At 37.1% G+C, this 15,867-nt stretch overlaps 1 protein-coding gene across 1 annotated transcript in view; it reads right to left on the reverse strand.

Annotated features, from left to right (window-relative positions):
* Positions 1 to 2,684, reverse strand: part of THSD7A (thrombospondin type 1 domain containing 7A) — a 199,267-nt gene extending 196,583 nt beyond the window's left edge. Inside the window, exon 1 of the mRNA XM_082293117.1 lies at positions 2,528 to 2,684. Within this exon, the coding sequence (XP_082149243.1) occupies positions 2,528 to 2,678 (151 nt within the window). The 5' untranslated portion in view covers positions 2,679 to 2,684. The remainder of the gene's footprint in view (positions 1 to 2,527) is intronic.
* Between the last annotated feature and the right edge of the window lie 13,183 nt (positions 2,685 to 15,867).

The raw sequence follows: 15,867 nt of genomic DNA on the forward strand, positions 1-15,867 counted from the left end.
TCTATAGAAGAAAGCATGCCTCAACTCAATCCTCATAACCATTTTAGATTATTGTCAAGGGCATCCTTAAGAAAACATAATGCAGTAAACCAGTATAGAAGACACAGAGTAGCATACACCAAGACATTCAAAAACCTTTAGAAATAAAACCAAGACAGATGCAAGTCATGAACAGCACTTACAAAAGCTGATGACAGACTAAATTCAATACAAAAATAGCACGGTTCTTAAAAACTGGACATAAGAAGTCCCAAAAGGCATATAATCAAGCTGATTGCCTAGACAAAGTCTCAGACACACATTCCCCTGACCTCTCTCCTTCACAGAAGGAGAAAAATGTCATCTGAATTGCATGAGCTCACTACTGTTCAGTTTTGTTTTTCCATATGACGCTTTTGCTGGACACTATACATCTTCAGACCACTGACCAGCAATTTTCCCAGTTCACTTTCTAGATCATCCCACAAGTGGAAGGGGGACAATAAAATAATTCAATACATAGCTAAGAAAGAGATTGCAAAAAATTTAATTTGGAGCCAAATACAGATGCAGTGTCTTATTCACTGCATCTTGTCACTCATCATTTGAAAAGAGCCACTCTTGTTTTTCATTACTTGTATTTCATCATGTTTTCATCTAATCACTGATGTTATGGCTGCAATATTTCTTACTGTAGGCAAAGCAGACAAGAGTGGTCACAGAAGGAAAGCTGAAGAGAAGAATTAGCTCTTCAATGCTCAATGTAATTGGATCATACCTGTTCTACACAAAAGTTCCTTAAGAGCAGTCTTTGCCAGGAAGGGAGAAAAGGGGGAGAAGACAAAAGCTAACACAGTTTCCTTCTTGCTGGATTAACTGACATGACTTCAGAGCACGTGTACTATGTGCAAAGTAAGTGGAGTTAAGTCCATAGCAAACTGACTGCACATGTTCTTAAGTAGTATTTCACTAGAATTATTATTATCATCCTCAAATTATGTTACTATTTTAACATTTTTAAATACAATCTATTACACTGTTAAATGGAGACATAATAAGATGCTGGAGGGTTTATATTGCTGATGCCTAGCAACTTAGAGTAAATGTGAAATGCTTTATGAAAATGTGATATTACTGTGCCTTTGTATAAACCTGTGCACATATATTATCTCTTTTTAAGCGTGTGTTGAACATTTATAAATCTGTAATGGAACTGGAAACTGGTTTTAGTTTGTCAATGGTTTAAAAGGAAAAAAAGGGTCACTGTCATTGTGTAACTCATCTTTGAGTCAGAAGTGAAAGTTGCAAAGGATTTTCCGTTCTTCAGATTTCTCTTTCTAGTGTTATTGGAAAGCTTGTCTTCTTGTTTAAATGAATTTCCTTTTAATCTCCTCTCTGAGCTGCTGGATAGATGAAGCCTCTTAAAAAATTCAGGATATCACTGTAATTGTAAATTGATCTGCTTCTGTGGCAGAAGGCTGGGTCCCTCCATCCAGGAAAGAGACTGTCTTCTCAAAGTTGTTTTTCAGACAAATGATTTATCTCTCTTATTATTGTATTATTATTTAATGGAAAATCAGTTTTTAAACAAAACTACTACTTTTTGGATTGTTTTATTCCTGGCAACATACAGGAAACAAAGCTAACTGCCAAAGCTAATGTGAAATATTTCCCAGTCTGAAATTTTAAAGTTTCCTAAATGAGAGTTTGACTCTACTTACATAGGAACTAAAACTGTATCAAGACAACTAAAATGCACATATTCATCACCACTTAAATCCTGAATTAATGCAATATATTAATAGACACAGGAAAATTCCCCGCTGATTTTTGATGCAGAGTTAAGGTTGAAGCACTGTTATGACTATGCAATCTTTAAAACAGACACGTAACTCATTAGGATCAAAGTAGGGGAAATTATCCACCTACTTTAGTGCTGAATCCACATACCCTATTTGCCTTTGGCTCTTTGGTTATGAGATCTAGCATCACTTAGATAATTTTACCTAATCCATCATTAGCTTTCATGTGTCCTATATTCTGTGGAACAAACCTAAATTTAACAAACCCAACTTCCCATCAATTACCACACTGAATATATTACACGTCAGCACAGGACACAAAGATTAGACATGCTGAACCACATCTTTCTTTGTGAAAATTCAATATGTTTAGAGGACTTTTAATGATACTGACTCCAATTGTAATCATTGCTCCTTCTCATTGTGGACAAGCACTAATACTCTGCTCTTTATGTACAGCACAGATCTGCTGAACAAAATGAAAAACCTCAGAAGACACAGAAAATATATAAGAGATCCCAGTAACAGTGGCACAGAGTCACAAACGTGGAGTTTTTTAATTGCAATATTTGCTTGGATGGTAGAATCCTGTAAGATGACCTATTTTCCCCCTGCAATCCTGCCAGTAAACATTAGTTATTTAGATTAACTTTCTCCCTCCACATACACAAAGCACACAAAAAGGTTATTATTTACAACAAAAACTCAACATGCTGCTGTTGTGTTGTCACAGCATCCTTACTTACCGGTCTTCCACAAATACACTGATGAAGTTTGAAATTCACTTTGTGCACGAGCGTCCCAGGTTCCCAGCAGCAGAAGCACGAGAACTCCCACGCACCGAGCAGGCACCCCTGGACCACGGCAGAGAGAAGCGCTCCCCTCGCTCAACCCCATGCCTCCAGCAGCCTGCTGCTGCGTCCAAAACCCGCAGCACCACCACGAAACCTTCTTCAAACGATCCTCCCCTCTTCAGAATTTCCTCACGGGGAGAAAGGGACTGGAAACCTCTCTCCCGCTGCTGTGCATGGCAGTTGAAAAGAAAAAACTGTTTAACACCAGGGAACAATAGAGTCCTCGCTCGCTCTTGCTGCTGCTGCTACTGCAGCAGCTCCTCGTGCTGGTATGGTCGCTGCTCCACGCTCTTCCATTCAGCGCTTATAGCAGTTTTCCATCAGCTAAAAGCGAGACAGCTGTCCGCAGGGGGCTCCAGCTGACTGAGCAGGTTATCTTGCTCTGGGAGGCAGTAGCAGTCATTTACACCAGCTGGAGAGAGTGAGAGACAGAGAGAAACAGGGATGAGGAGAAACACAAATAGCCCAGTGCTGTAATCTCAGTGCAGAGAGTGACTGCAAAAGGCTGGCTTCCCAGACACATCTCTCCCTGGAATATCCCAAATGATACATACTAATAAGAAAAGAAGAAATCATCATCAGACATGCTTCAGAAACACAAGTCATTCAACCAGAACAGATATAAACAGAACAATATATAACAATTAAGAGAGCATCAGACATTTGTCGTGATAATCCTATGTATGCTGCATTAACCATTTTGTAAACAACAAAAAAATAAGTGATTACACATGCATTAAACAGACAATTAAGACCTTATGAAGGGAAATAGAAGAAAATGTAGAAAAAATAATAAAAAAAAAAAAAAACAAAAACCACTACCTTGTCTTGCATATATTTATCAAATGTGCTTCAGGTAATGGCATATAGCTATCTGCTATGAGGACAGATGAATATGTGTGTATGATAATGTGTATGTATGTGTAAGCACACCACTTCTGTGGTAGATAAAGTGTGCACATAATATATAACACAAGATAACATCCTTTCTTATCCAGAAAGTATGTACACATATATACATGCATAAATGTCAACTGTGTAATTTGAAATAATTTGAAGATCAAGTTATCAATCATTTTACATATGAAAGTATGCAGGATACATTAGGCTGTCAAGATGCTACAAAAATGTGGAGAGAGACAAAGCCTTTCAAATAGGGATCTTTATCTCTCCCACCCACTACGCAGTGAACAGACACTGTAACAAGCCTAAAGATTGGATTTCTGACACCTATAAACTGGGAAGCAAATGAGGAATTTTCAAGGAAACCAATATCATATTCAGAAAGCTACATTAAAAATAAAAAAAACAAAAAACCAAAAAAACACCAAAAAAACCCCCCACAGTAAGAGCACAGGACCCAGAGTTGAAAAATGATGGAGCTATTGTTGTTTAAAGAAGAAACCTTCAGTCAACCTCTCTTGGGACGCCTGTCATTTTGCACAACCTTCCCAGACTCAGCCTTTTCACATGCATTAGATTAAAATCAGTTGTGATCAAATAATTCCCAAGTCCTTGCCTGTTTAAATATTCTGACATCAGAGCAAATTAGCAATGTTGAAGGTTGCAAATTCGTCTTTGTTTACTTTCCACTCTGTTACGCCTCTAAGAGGGAATTAAAGGCTCAGGGAGCTATAGCACCATGAGGCTGTGATTAAGAGAGATAAGCAAGTGTGGATTACTGTTCCTCAGCTGTTGAAAAACAGGCAACAATCAGGAGATTATAGGTTGATAAGGGAGACATAGAAAGCCATGATCTTAACAAATTTATAGCATCCTGATCCAGAACTTGTACCCTCAGCTAAAAGCACTTCAGGAGGTACATTTTATTCACTTCTGCTACATCATACTGTATTCACTTTAGAAAGCATAGTTTCCCCTTCAGCCTTTGCTTTGAACTAGAGAGAACACTTTTAAAACAAAATTTTTTCTGAGTTCATTGATTTACATCAATTTTACAGCTACATTTGCAGTTAAGTTAATCACACACATAGTATTTTACAGGCTGTGTAGAGGGACTTAAGAATATTCAACATAATAAAAATAATGCCAGCTTCATAATTTATGAAAAACAGGATTAAGAATCTGAGGGCTTAAAGACATTTTAAGAACCTCAGGAGATGTATGACAATAGCTGAATTGACTTGAATACTTAAAACATATGTAGCTTATATATTCCTTTGAAAAATGAAGAGTAAAAATGTTGACTTTTTAGCCAGAGCTATGCACCAGACGAAGAGTCAAGTCTATCGAGAGACTAGGGGAAAAGGCACCCTTTTTAGAGTTATTAAATACAATGGATTCTACCTAGAATTTTTTATGAATGTATAAAGAAAGCCTCTGAGAATATTTTGTACGTGACTCAGATCATCTGGAAACATCATCAGGGAACAGATCATCCATGTAGTTGGCACAATGAATCAAAGTGGGTTTTGACAGCAGAACAAAGCAGCATCATGACAGAGGGTAAGCACACGTACACAAACACTCAAATATTTTCTTATATTTATGCAGCTATAGGACCACATACTTCAAAACCAGTAAAATATAGATTATTAAAGTAAAATATCTTCACACTACTTTTCATGGTTTTACCATTTTTTCAGTCACAAAATCAATGAACTACGAAAGAATAATTCCACCTTTTTTTTTTTGTCAGAAGAAATAATGAATTAAAACTGTTCAGAAATAGGTCACAGAGACAAAATGGAAAGAATATTTATTATGCAAAAGTATTTTTGTGTCTGGGAAAAAAAAAAAAGGATCTCTGGAGAGCTGGTTTTGGGACACACTAAGTCACTTATGCAGTACATGCACTCATCTTTTACCCAAGACAGGGAAAGGACAGTGATACCCCAGGCCAAAAAGTAGGCTGGTGCCTGAAGACACAGACACCAACACCAACCTCATCAACCTAACTGCAGGAATTAGACCTCTGTAACAAAAGAGGGAATATATCCTGATTGGAAGTTTCAGTTGCCATCAGCATGCCTTTCTGGGAAAGCTGTTGTTAGCCATTTCCACTCTGGTGTGTCTGAAGCCCTATTACCCTCTCCTATTTGCTGCGGTGAACACGGGACTTCCCTCCAGTTAACAATGCAACCACTATTTCCAGCCCAACTTCTAATATATACTTAACAATCTTAATTTATCAGTTGTTCATGGCTTAGACATTCCCAAAGAAATGGTTAAGTATTTCTGAGAAGAAGCCTCTATACAAAGCATAGAAATAAACTATGATTGACATTAGTATCCATATCACAAACTTAATATGTCATCGTTGTCCCTTAGAGTGCCAACATGGGAGCCTCAACAGACACAATTATTTATTTAGATGTAGAGTTGGCACTTGGGGATATGATTTAGTGGTGGACTTGGAAGAGTCAGGTTAGCAGCTGAATTCCATGATCCTAAAGATCTTTTCCAAACTAAATAATCATAATTATTTTATTTGAGGCACAACAGCTACAAGAAGTCTGTAAACTACTCACACAAAACACTGACAACTTAGCAGCTTTTCATTTTTCTGCAAAAAGTATAACTAACCTCAAAGACCTTTATGAAATGACATAGAGTTAGCCATGAAATATTGTAATAACTTTGCTCGCATTTCCTAGCATTAAAAAGTTAGAGGATGACAAAATAAGCATGAAATACCTTTTATTTTACGGAAAGAGAAATAATAAGATATATACACAATCAATCTGGTGGTATTCCTCTGCTACCAGGCAGTCCCATGCTAGCACCCTTCTCTTTATGAAATGCCATGAATAAAAGGTTCAGGATCATATTATCTTATACCCTGATGATGTTGTATTTCTACATATAGTAAGAGCTAAGAGCATGCAGAGACTACTATATATATATATGGCACATTTGTTGCTAGAGTAAGCAATACACAACGAAGAACTGTGTTCAGAATCACTTTCATCTGCCTTCAATTCAGACTGGTTATGCCAAACCTTTAGAGAAGTTTCAGTCCATTTTTGTAGATCTATAGAAGATGTTTTACAAACTCTATAACTGTACCCCACTAAACCATCTGTGCTGCATGAGTACTAGACTAGCACAAAAAATACAGAATGAGTAGTAGAATAGCCCACATTCTAAAGAGTGAAAAATGTTTTATTTATTGTGTAGAAAAGTCAAAGTCCTCTTCATCTAAACCGTGCTAGTTTTGATTGATCTCCAAGACTTTTCCCCTTCTCTTAGGTATGAAAATGACAAATATTGCCAAGACAAATAAATCACCTATCTCCTATTCATTTAGCTCTACGGTTACAATGAGTTTATTATAGCCAATGCCCACTGGATAATAGAGTACCAAATATTTCTGAGAAGCTTTGTAAATTTGTAACATGCTGATCTTGTTCTGTTGCCATATGAGGTAGGATGACCTTGGAAATATCCGTTTCATGGGATGTAGTGATGCGGTTGCACCCCCAACTTTTAGAGAAGTTAGGAAGGTGAAATATGTTCCCTTACATGTCTGTTTCCTTGTAAGATCCATGACCTAAATAATTCTCATAACAGTTAAAAGAAGCTTTTGTTCTCTTCATTCCCTTACAAACTCATGGGCCAAAAATTCTAGTTCTGCATTTTGTGAGAGCCTGACTTTCATGAGGATATTTTATTACAGTCACAAGTATATTGTAATAATTCTCTTCATATGGGACCTGCAAGAACTTTACTAGATATTGAGTACTTCAGGATGGAATAAGCTGCACGGGGCTCTCTTAATCTTAAGAATTCTTTACCAGACTCAGAAACAATCTCTTCTTTTTTTCATATCTATGCTAAGGACCCCAGTCAGGAAAGCCACACAAATATGCTAAACATGAAAAATCTGAAAAAAAAAAAAAAGTTAGTTTTTCAAAATATGACAGCTCCAGTCTTTAAGTCCAAAATTACACATGCTGTGCAAAACTTGCAGCTGAAGTTATTATTTAGGGATCCTAAATACATGGCCTCTAGGTGTCACACTCGACCATGTCATAATAAGCTATTATGGATTTCTTTTTCTTTCATAGCAGGTAAGAGACCTTGATTTTATCCTTTCAGGGTTTTTATGTCACATCATCTCTGTAAGCTCACAATTTTTAAAATAAACAAACCACCCCAGCCTCTTTTATACAAGTTGTGCAATTATTCACAGTTTTCCCAGAATAACTGTTTTTGCAAACATTAGAGGTTTCACGACGCCTGTCTCTTAAATTTGTTTCATTCTTTTAGGTCATGGATTTGAAGAACAAATTAGGAACTTTCAGAGTTATGTGTTTGAGCTGCACAGAAGCATCACATGTACAAAGCAACTAGAGTATATTAATAATGTGCACTTAAACTCTTCATTGTTTCCTGATTACTACATAAAATTGCTACAAGAAAAAGTTATTTTTGAAAAATTAATGAAGATTCTACTGACATGAATGATTAGAAATATCTCTTCATCTAGTTATGACTTTATAAATGCTTTACTTTTATTTAGGTAAGATAGCAATTCTTGGACTGATTTATCTTTTTTTAAGGTTTTCTTTTTATTGTTTGATTATATTGGGGGAGGAAAGGTTTGGTTTTTAATCTGTTTCACATCTAGACATTTTCCTAGCCATTCTTTCATTGGTATGGGGTGGTTTTTCAATTGTAGGTAACAAAATCGACATCCTTGGCATGAAACACTCACGGTAAACAAGTATTCTTCATAAGGAGAGCACACTGAGATACAGCCAGGAAGTATATCTAGAACTGCTTGCTGGGACATCAAGCTAGAGGAATTCAAGTAAGAAATCAATGAATTTATCCAGGAGGGCACCCAGTTTTGGATAAAGATACATGATGAAAAAGTGTATTTACAATTTTTGTTTTCAAGTGTTAGTTTGGATTTGATAATGTAGCCAAAGGCTACTGGGCTAAATAGATCAATATCTTGTGAAATGTAATGGTCCAAGAACTGAAAAAGATCAGATTAAATTGCCTAATTTTACTTTATGGCTTTAAACTGTGTGAATAAACATTGTTCTTTCTGCCCAGATTACACTGGCTTCATTGCAAACCACATGAAGAAGATCCTATCCAAAGATGAGAACTGACTGAGAAGATCAAAACTGACTCCATGACCCTTTCTGTGTTAATAAAATGGAAAAAAAAAAACACATGAGAAAAATGGCGATTTTTTCACTTAAAAGCTTTTGGTAACCCCTGTTTTGGGAAAGAAACTTGAACTTCACTTGTGCTGGGAATGATCAGTGTGCTCTTCTCATCATAAACTCCAAAGAGAAGTCTGCACAAACTAGAACCTCCTCTGTAACTGTGGTACGAGGATGCACTTGCTTATAGAGTGCTGAGGGCAAATAAAATTTGTGTGCAAAAGTGGAACATAAGTGGCTTCTAAGTCACTAGGATAGAATGCTTGGAAAACAGTGATAGGAAGAGCCAAGAAAACAGGCTGAAATCAGGATAAGAAACCTAACTGGAGAAACAAACTGCAAGGAAGTAGTGACAACCAGAAATTGTGTGGATGCGCTATCCACTGTTTACTCTTTTAATGCATTTGATGTGGCTCTACAGTTTGTATAGGTATGTGAATAAGACTGCACACAGAATGGACCTATTTTAATCTAACTTTCGTTATATCAGTTTCAGAAAGCCCAATAGGGACTTCACTAGTGGAGAAAACAAACCAACCCAGTTGACCATAACTGCCATTTAGAACCAGTTTTTAACTCCAAGCCCATTATACTAGATTTTACAAGAGGTAACCAAAACACAGCATTTAATGGGTCTTTCCAAGTCAACTCTATTCCTCCAATGTATGTGTGTACTTTTGAAATTTGAGTTCCTTAAATCAATGGGAACAGCTAGACCCCATGTCTAGCATGAATTTAGGCTGAATCTAAATGTTTATCTAGACAACAGGCATACTGGAAAAAAATAGGGGTTAAAACTCATAGTTGGAAATGCAAATAAGTAAAATTATTGACAGGACCTGAAAAGCAGGCAGGGAGATTTCAAAGACACAATGGAGAGGTAAGTACTGAAATCCCTGGCAAGGGGAACAGAAAGAGAATGAAATAAAGAAAGAAAATCAGTGCCCATTGTCTTTGAAAATCCTCTCCAGGGAGAGCTTAGTAATATGCACATACCAAATCACCATAAACAAAAGCCACCTTCAGTCAATTTTAAACCTTTTTCTTATTAAAATCCTATTGATTGATCATCCTTCATCTACACGTCTGACAAGCCAATTTCGATTTTCAAGGAGGGAAATGCTGGTCTTCTTTTTCAGGCCATAAATCACTCAAACATTCTGTTATCAATTCTCAAATTAGTTAAGTAATAAAGATTAATAAGAAAATTAAACAAGGTTGATTTCTTTAGTGAGTTGTTTCATTGGTGCAGCTTTTTTTAACTTAATCAATACATTTAGTGGTTTCCAGAAATGCACAGACTCAGTAGTAGTGACAAACACAATATAGGTGGAAATAGCTTTTAATAATTTGTTAACTTCTTAAGAGTCCTAATTTAGCAGGCCAAAAGTACAGCTATGTGTTTTTTGCTGGCTTCAACAGATCGATAAACAAGAGGAGTATTACTTCAGTAAACTGATTAGTGTATCTCACACCATTCAGACACAGGGTAAGATGAGGTGAGATTTAAAGCATTCTGAATTAATAATCAAGGTTCAGTGGGGATTTGCTAACTAACTAAGCCCTAAGATAGAACCCCATTATGTCATTAATAATAATTTGCAGAATCTTAGGTTATAATTAAAGTTACAGCACTAAAGATAATATCTCAAAATAAATCCCTCCCTCTCTAATATTATCTAAAACTTCACAAGTATGTTTTGTCATACTTCCATTATATGGTAGTTGCTTTAACTGGGATGTGGAAGGCAAATCTGTTCCTACTGATCAATCTTACTATTAAAAATTATAGGTCACTCACTGAAGTCAACTCTGGAGCAAACTACAATGCAAGAAGCAAATCTGAATAAGGAAGAACACAAAGTTAACAAATTCTAAGTGCATATTAATGAACAAAAGTTACAATTTCAAACCACACAGACTAGTTGCAAAATGCTGAGCTATGTTAACAAAACCTCCCATTCTCTGAAATGCTGCCTTTTCTTCCTCCTCTTCTGCTGAGCATCATCCTTGCTTCCATTTCATTGCACCAATATTTCTATGGCAAAAAGAAAGCAAGTAGCCAAACCTGTGCATCAAGATAGCTGATATCACAACCACATATAACTGAATTTTCTACATACACATCACAATGCATTTAATGCATTCTGTGTGCTGATGAAAAAAGTTTTCTAAATTATCGGCATTAGCATTAAAACTAGAGCCTCATTAAAGTGGATCAAACCAAGCTTAAGGTGATGTGACACTTTTCAGGATGGGAAAAACATTCATAAAATTGGCACCACTGTTCTTCCCTATGATCACAAAAGACAATATAGCCAGTTTTCTCCAATCACTATTATATTTGCACATCTGAAAATGGGATAAAAGCTTCCTAATTAACTGTTAGTGGGAGCTCTGGTGCTTCCACAGGTTTTTCCCATGAGACTCAAAGCTAACCTTGGTCTAAATAACTGACATTTGCATCTTTACACTCTCTGCAGTATACGAGACAGCTTCATTTGATATACTGCCCACTGAAGGAAGAAATGGTGTGGAGGAGATTCTCAGTGACTGAACTATTACTGAAATATTACAGAAACTTGCAAAGCAGTTGTCTCTGGATCAGCATGCAGTTCAGTTGTTACCATCCAGTTAGATGAGTAGAGCATGATTTCCCTGGGACAGAGATGAAGTGGGGTAGAGAGCACTAAAAATTTGAAGTGTGACTTTGAAACCACAATGGCAATGTTTGAATGATGCTGAGTTCAGGTAAAACAACAAACTGAGTTCAGGTAAATAGGTAGACATTATTTACCAGTGCAAAAAAAAAGATACATCATGTATAAAGCAAAAGTCGATCTTCACACAAAAACCTGTTTCCTAGATGTATCAATAGGATAAAAAATAAGTAATGATTATTTCATATTAGTGACTTAAATACACATATTAAAATTAATATGCTAACTAGATGCTAACATAATTTATGTCAGCTTAAATTCTCTTAGCCCCCATATATAAATACAGACACAACACACAACTTCAGTTGTCTGGCTGATATACTGGTGCCTAAGTATAAGGTAACTTTTCTGAGACATCCCACACAGTGAATGGAAAATAGCAATCTTTGCAATATGTTGCTAAAATACTCTCACCACCAAGTCCACCTCCATACACTGCCTGCAGACACTTCTTCATGTGCTCAAATATTAATGTCTCCATCAGACAGATTGACTCAGAGGTATTTTCAAACCTTGAATATGTACAAAAGCTATTTTTATTATATTACTACTTAGTATTTTTCTTTATCAAGGACAAAATTGAATAATTCAGACTTTCACATGAAAAACTATGAAGAAACCAAAAAATACATTCTGCTTCCTCCAAAAGTTAATAGAAAACCATTATAAGCAACCTGCTTTGGAAACGTTGGAGGATAACTGAACCGTAAATCCTCAGATCGTTTTAGTCCTTTCTCCTTCCTACACATATACAAGCAAGACCATAACATATGTAGAAGTTTGCCCAAATCTGATTATTGTACATGGTCTTATCTGAAGGATGTTAAATATCTTATGGTCTTTGAATGCATCTTAAATACTGAAACTGACTGAATAGCCAGACACATTGTACCTCACTTAGGCTAAAGGAGGGTAGAATTCAATAAATTCATCCCCTGTAAAGCTACAGGGTTGCCATAGCAAAGTAATATACTGAGAGGATTCAGGAAAGAACTCCATTATGTCAAACACTTTAAACATGCATATGCCTACACCAAATCCCCTCTCTCTATCAGTAACTGGTTGACTGGCAGTCAACAAAGCACTTGCTTGATTTCCAACCTTGTGAATCAAGATTTTTTTTAATATAAAACTTAACTATATTGACTTGACTGCAATGGTCTCCGAGAAAAATTATTCTTGATTTGCAGATAGGCAGTTTGACAGGGTTTCCTCTAAGCTCCCAAGACTTAATTTTCATATCTGAAGGGATTGGTGAAGTACAATAAGTTTTCCCTGCTTCTGTTAAGAGTTGAGGCTTCTGACTTCATCTCCTAAGTTTTCTAGGTGCATACATAATTTTGACAAAGGGAAGAACCACACATCTTGAATCTTTGGCAGAAAGAAGGAAAATAAATCTTCCTATCTCTCTTACATGTATTCAAGAAGAAAATTGCTATTATCTTTGGCCAGGACAGAACCTCTTCTTTCCACCAAATATTTAAAAATTTTCAAAGAGATCATCTATTACAGAGAGATTTTCATAGTGCTGTCTTTGTAAGAAATTCTACAGAAAGAAAAATAATTGAAATATTAATAGGGGATGGCATTTTCATTACATTCACATGTTTAGTACATAATTCAGAAATCCACTCTCTCTTTTTTTCCCATTTGAAAAAAAATTAAAATTGCACTAATTCCCTTTCTCTTTTGTGTGTCACATTCTGTTTCATATTCCCATGCTTATGCTAATCTATAATTTCAAGTAGTGATCTTCACATGATATCACAATGAAACAATCAAAAATTAGTTTCTTTGGCTTTGTATAATGGAATAGAGAAGACTCTAGTCATTTGATTTCAGAATGGATCATTAGCCACTGTATTCCTAAACCATTTAAGAGAAATAATTTGAAATCAAACAATAAATAAACCTAATGCATACCTCTAAGCAGAAAGTAATTAAAATAGATAGCAAACATTTGCTTTATTGTCTGTTTTCCCCCTAAATTATGATTTTTGCAACAGTTCCTTAAAAGGTTTTCACTTAAACTGCATTGCAAAAATGAGATCATATTCATTGTACGCTCTTCATTAACTCAACTGATGGTGTTTTAATTCCTACAACATACAAAGTCTGATGTTCATTTTGCAATTTGACATAGCTAGTGTGCGCTGAGAATAATTAGCTTCACTATGACAGAACAAATTATTTCTTTGCAAAACACACACACCACTTTTTAACAAAGATTATTGGAAAATTTTGAAGGTTTTTCTTGTCTTACACAGAAGCAACTCTTTCACTATTAATTAACTTTTCTGTACCCTGATTTTCCCTAATGAACTAATAACCCATGTTCTATCTGCTGGTAAACACTAAGAACTAAGAGATGAGAAATGACACAACACAAGTGTTGTCTGTTCTACTGAAACACATTGGATTATAAACAGTAAATGCAATTTAAAAGACTAGGGATTAACCAGAGAGACAACATCAAGGAAATTCGTTACAACTTACCAATTCATTACAATTTCAATACAGACTATTAAATTATGATGGGATACTGCCTAAGACTTCCCATAGAAAACCAAACACCACACCGATAATTTGGTGAACATATTATGTTAACATATGCAGGTATATGAATGAAGTTGAACAGTTACAATATTCAAAAATATTGTTCTTCTCACTCTATTCTGAGAACTACAACATGGCATCCATGATGTGACATCTGGAAATGTGCCTTATGTTAAAATGTTATGAACATCAGTACAGGCCATGAATCAGCAAGTGACAGAATAACACCTGAAAGTCAGTAAAGGTGCAACCCGATGTCACTGTGGGCTGATTTAATGGGTGGTGTGTGGCTGTCTGGCTGTAGCGGGTTGGGTTTGTAACCAGGCAGAAACACCAATTTAGTGTAGTGGTTTGGTCCAAAATACTCATTACTGTTTATCTTCTGTGAGATAAGAATTAGGAGAAACGCAAAGCAGGCACCAAACTTAAAAGAATATAAAGAAGTTTATTAACAGACCTAAAAGAAGAAAAAAAATCATACCACATCTTCAGAACACTTCTCCTCCCCCCACCTTTCTCCCTTCTCCCACTGACAATGTAAAAAGACAACCCTTAAGATGTTCAGTCTGTTTACCACTTCCATAATAACCTTGTTCAGTCCATTTAGGAAGAGGAGTCTCTCTTGCCCATGCCATGAAAACATTATCACAACGGGCCAGCCGCCCGGGTTGGTTCTCTGCTCGCATGTGAGTCCCTTCCCCCCGACTTGCAGCTTTTCCCACAACTGCTTTTGAGGGTCCACTCTTTAAAGTACTGGGGTAAAATTTTAAGGTTGAGCCGTTCAGAAACAAAAGTTCTTTTCACCCATCTCTGGGAGCATTTCATCTCTAAGAACAGAGGCCCTTCTCCTTCCCTGGGAGCAAAGGCTCTTCTCTTCCTCATCTTCATCTTTAGGACTATCTCTGGGAGCATCTCTAGGAACTGAGGTTTTCTCCTTTTCCATTTGGAGCAAAAGTCCTCATCACTTTCATCTCTCCCTGTTCAAACTTCTCATGAAATTACAGCTGCTTCAGCATCTGCCTATCTCAGTGCAGGTGCTTTTGCTCACAAGTACAAGTTGAACACTCCACCCCCCATGCCTTCATGAAATTACAATGGGTACTCTGATATATCATAGCTTCACAACAGAATTTCAGCTTTAAGCATCTCCTCTTTCTCTTCCCTCAGGTTTTCAGCTCTTCACAGCACTAAAAGGGTTAATCTCACCTAGGCCTTGCAGCTGGTATGTGGCTTATCACTGTTGGTCACCTGACCTCTGCCGGACAGCGGTGCAGCTTCAGCTGAATCTTGGCAGCACTGGAGAGGGGGAGCCGCCCGTCTGCCCATAGCAGGGCTATTGGAGGGGTTCCGCATGTGGAACAGGGCCCATCGGCTCCAGGATGGCTGTGGCCCAGCCCGGCCTGGCCCGACCAGGGCCTGGGCCAGGCCCGCTGGCCCCCCCATGGGGCCTGCAGCCACCTGTCCCAGCACTGGAAATGAGAGAGAGCTGGGGGGGGGGAGATTTGTCTATTCTTAAGTGTGGATCACCGAGGCGGTCACAATTTTAAGTGGCTCAAAGAATTGTCCATATTCAAACTGGCCAGCTGATAGGTCCTGTCAGGTCACAGAGGAAGCTGTAAGCACCCCTTAGCAAGGACATCACTTCTGGGACTATGCTTGCTAACCCATGACACTGGCTAACACACACAAACACACACACACAGAGTTTGCAGGGAAGTACTACTTACCTTGCAGATGCAGAGTGCCCAGACTTGGAGAAGTGTGGGATGTCACTAACCCACTGCCCAAAGCCTGACTCTGGGACCAGTTAGAG

The sequence above is a fragment of the Coloeus monedula genome (assembly GCF_965178545.1).
Source record: "Coloeus monedula genome assembly, chromosome: 1".
Classification (NCBI taxonomy): Eukaryota; Metazoa; Chordata; class Aves; order Passeriformes; family Corvidae; genus Coloeus; species Coloeus monedula.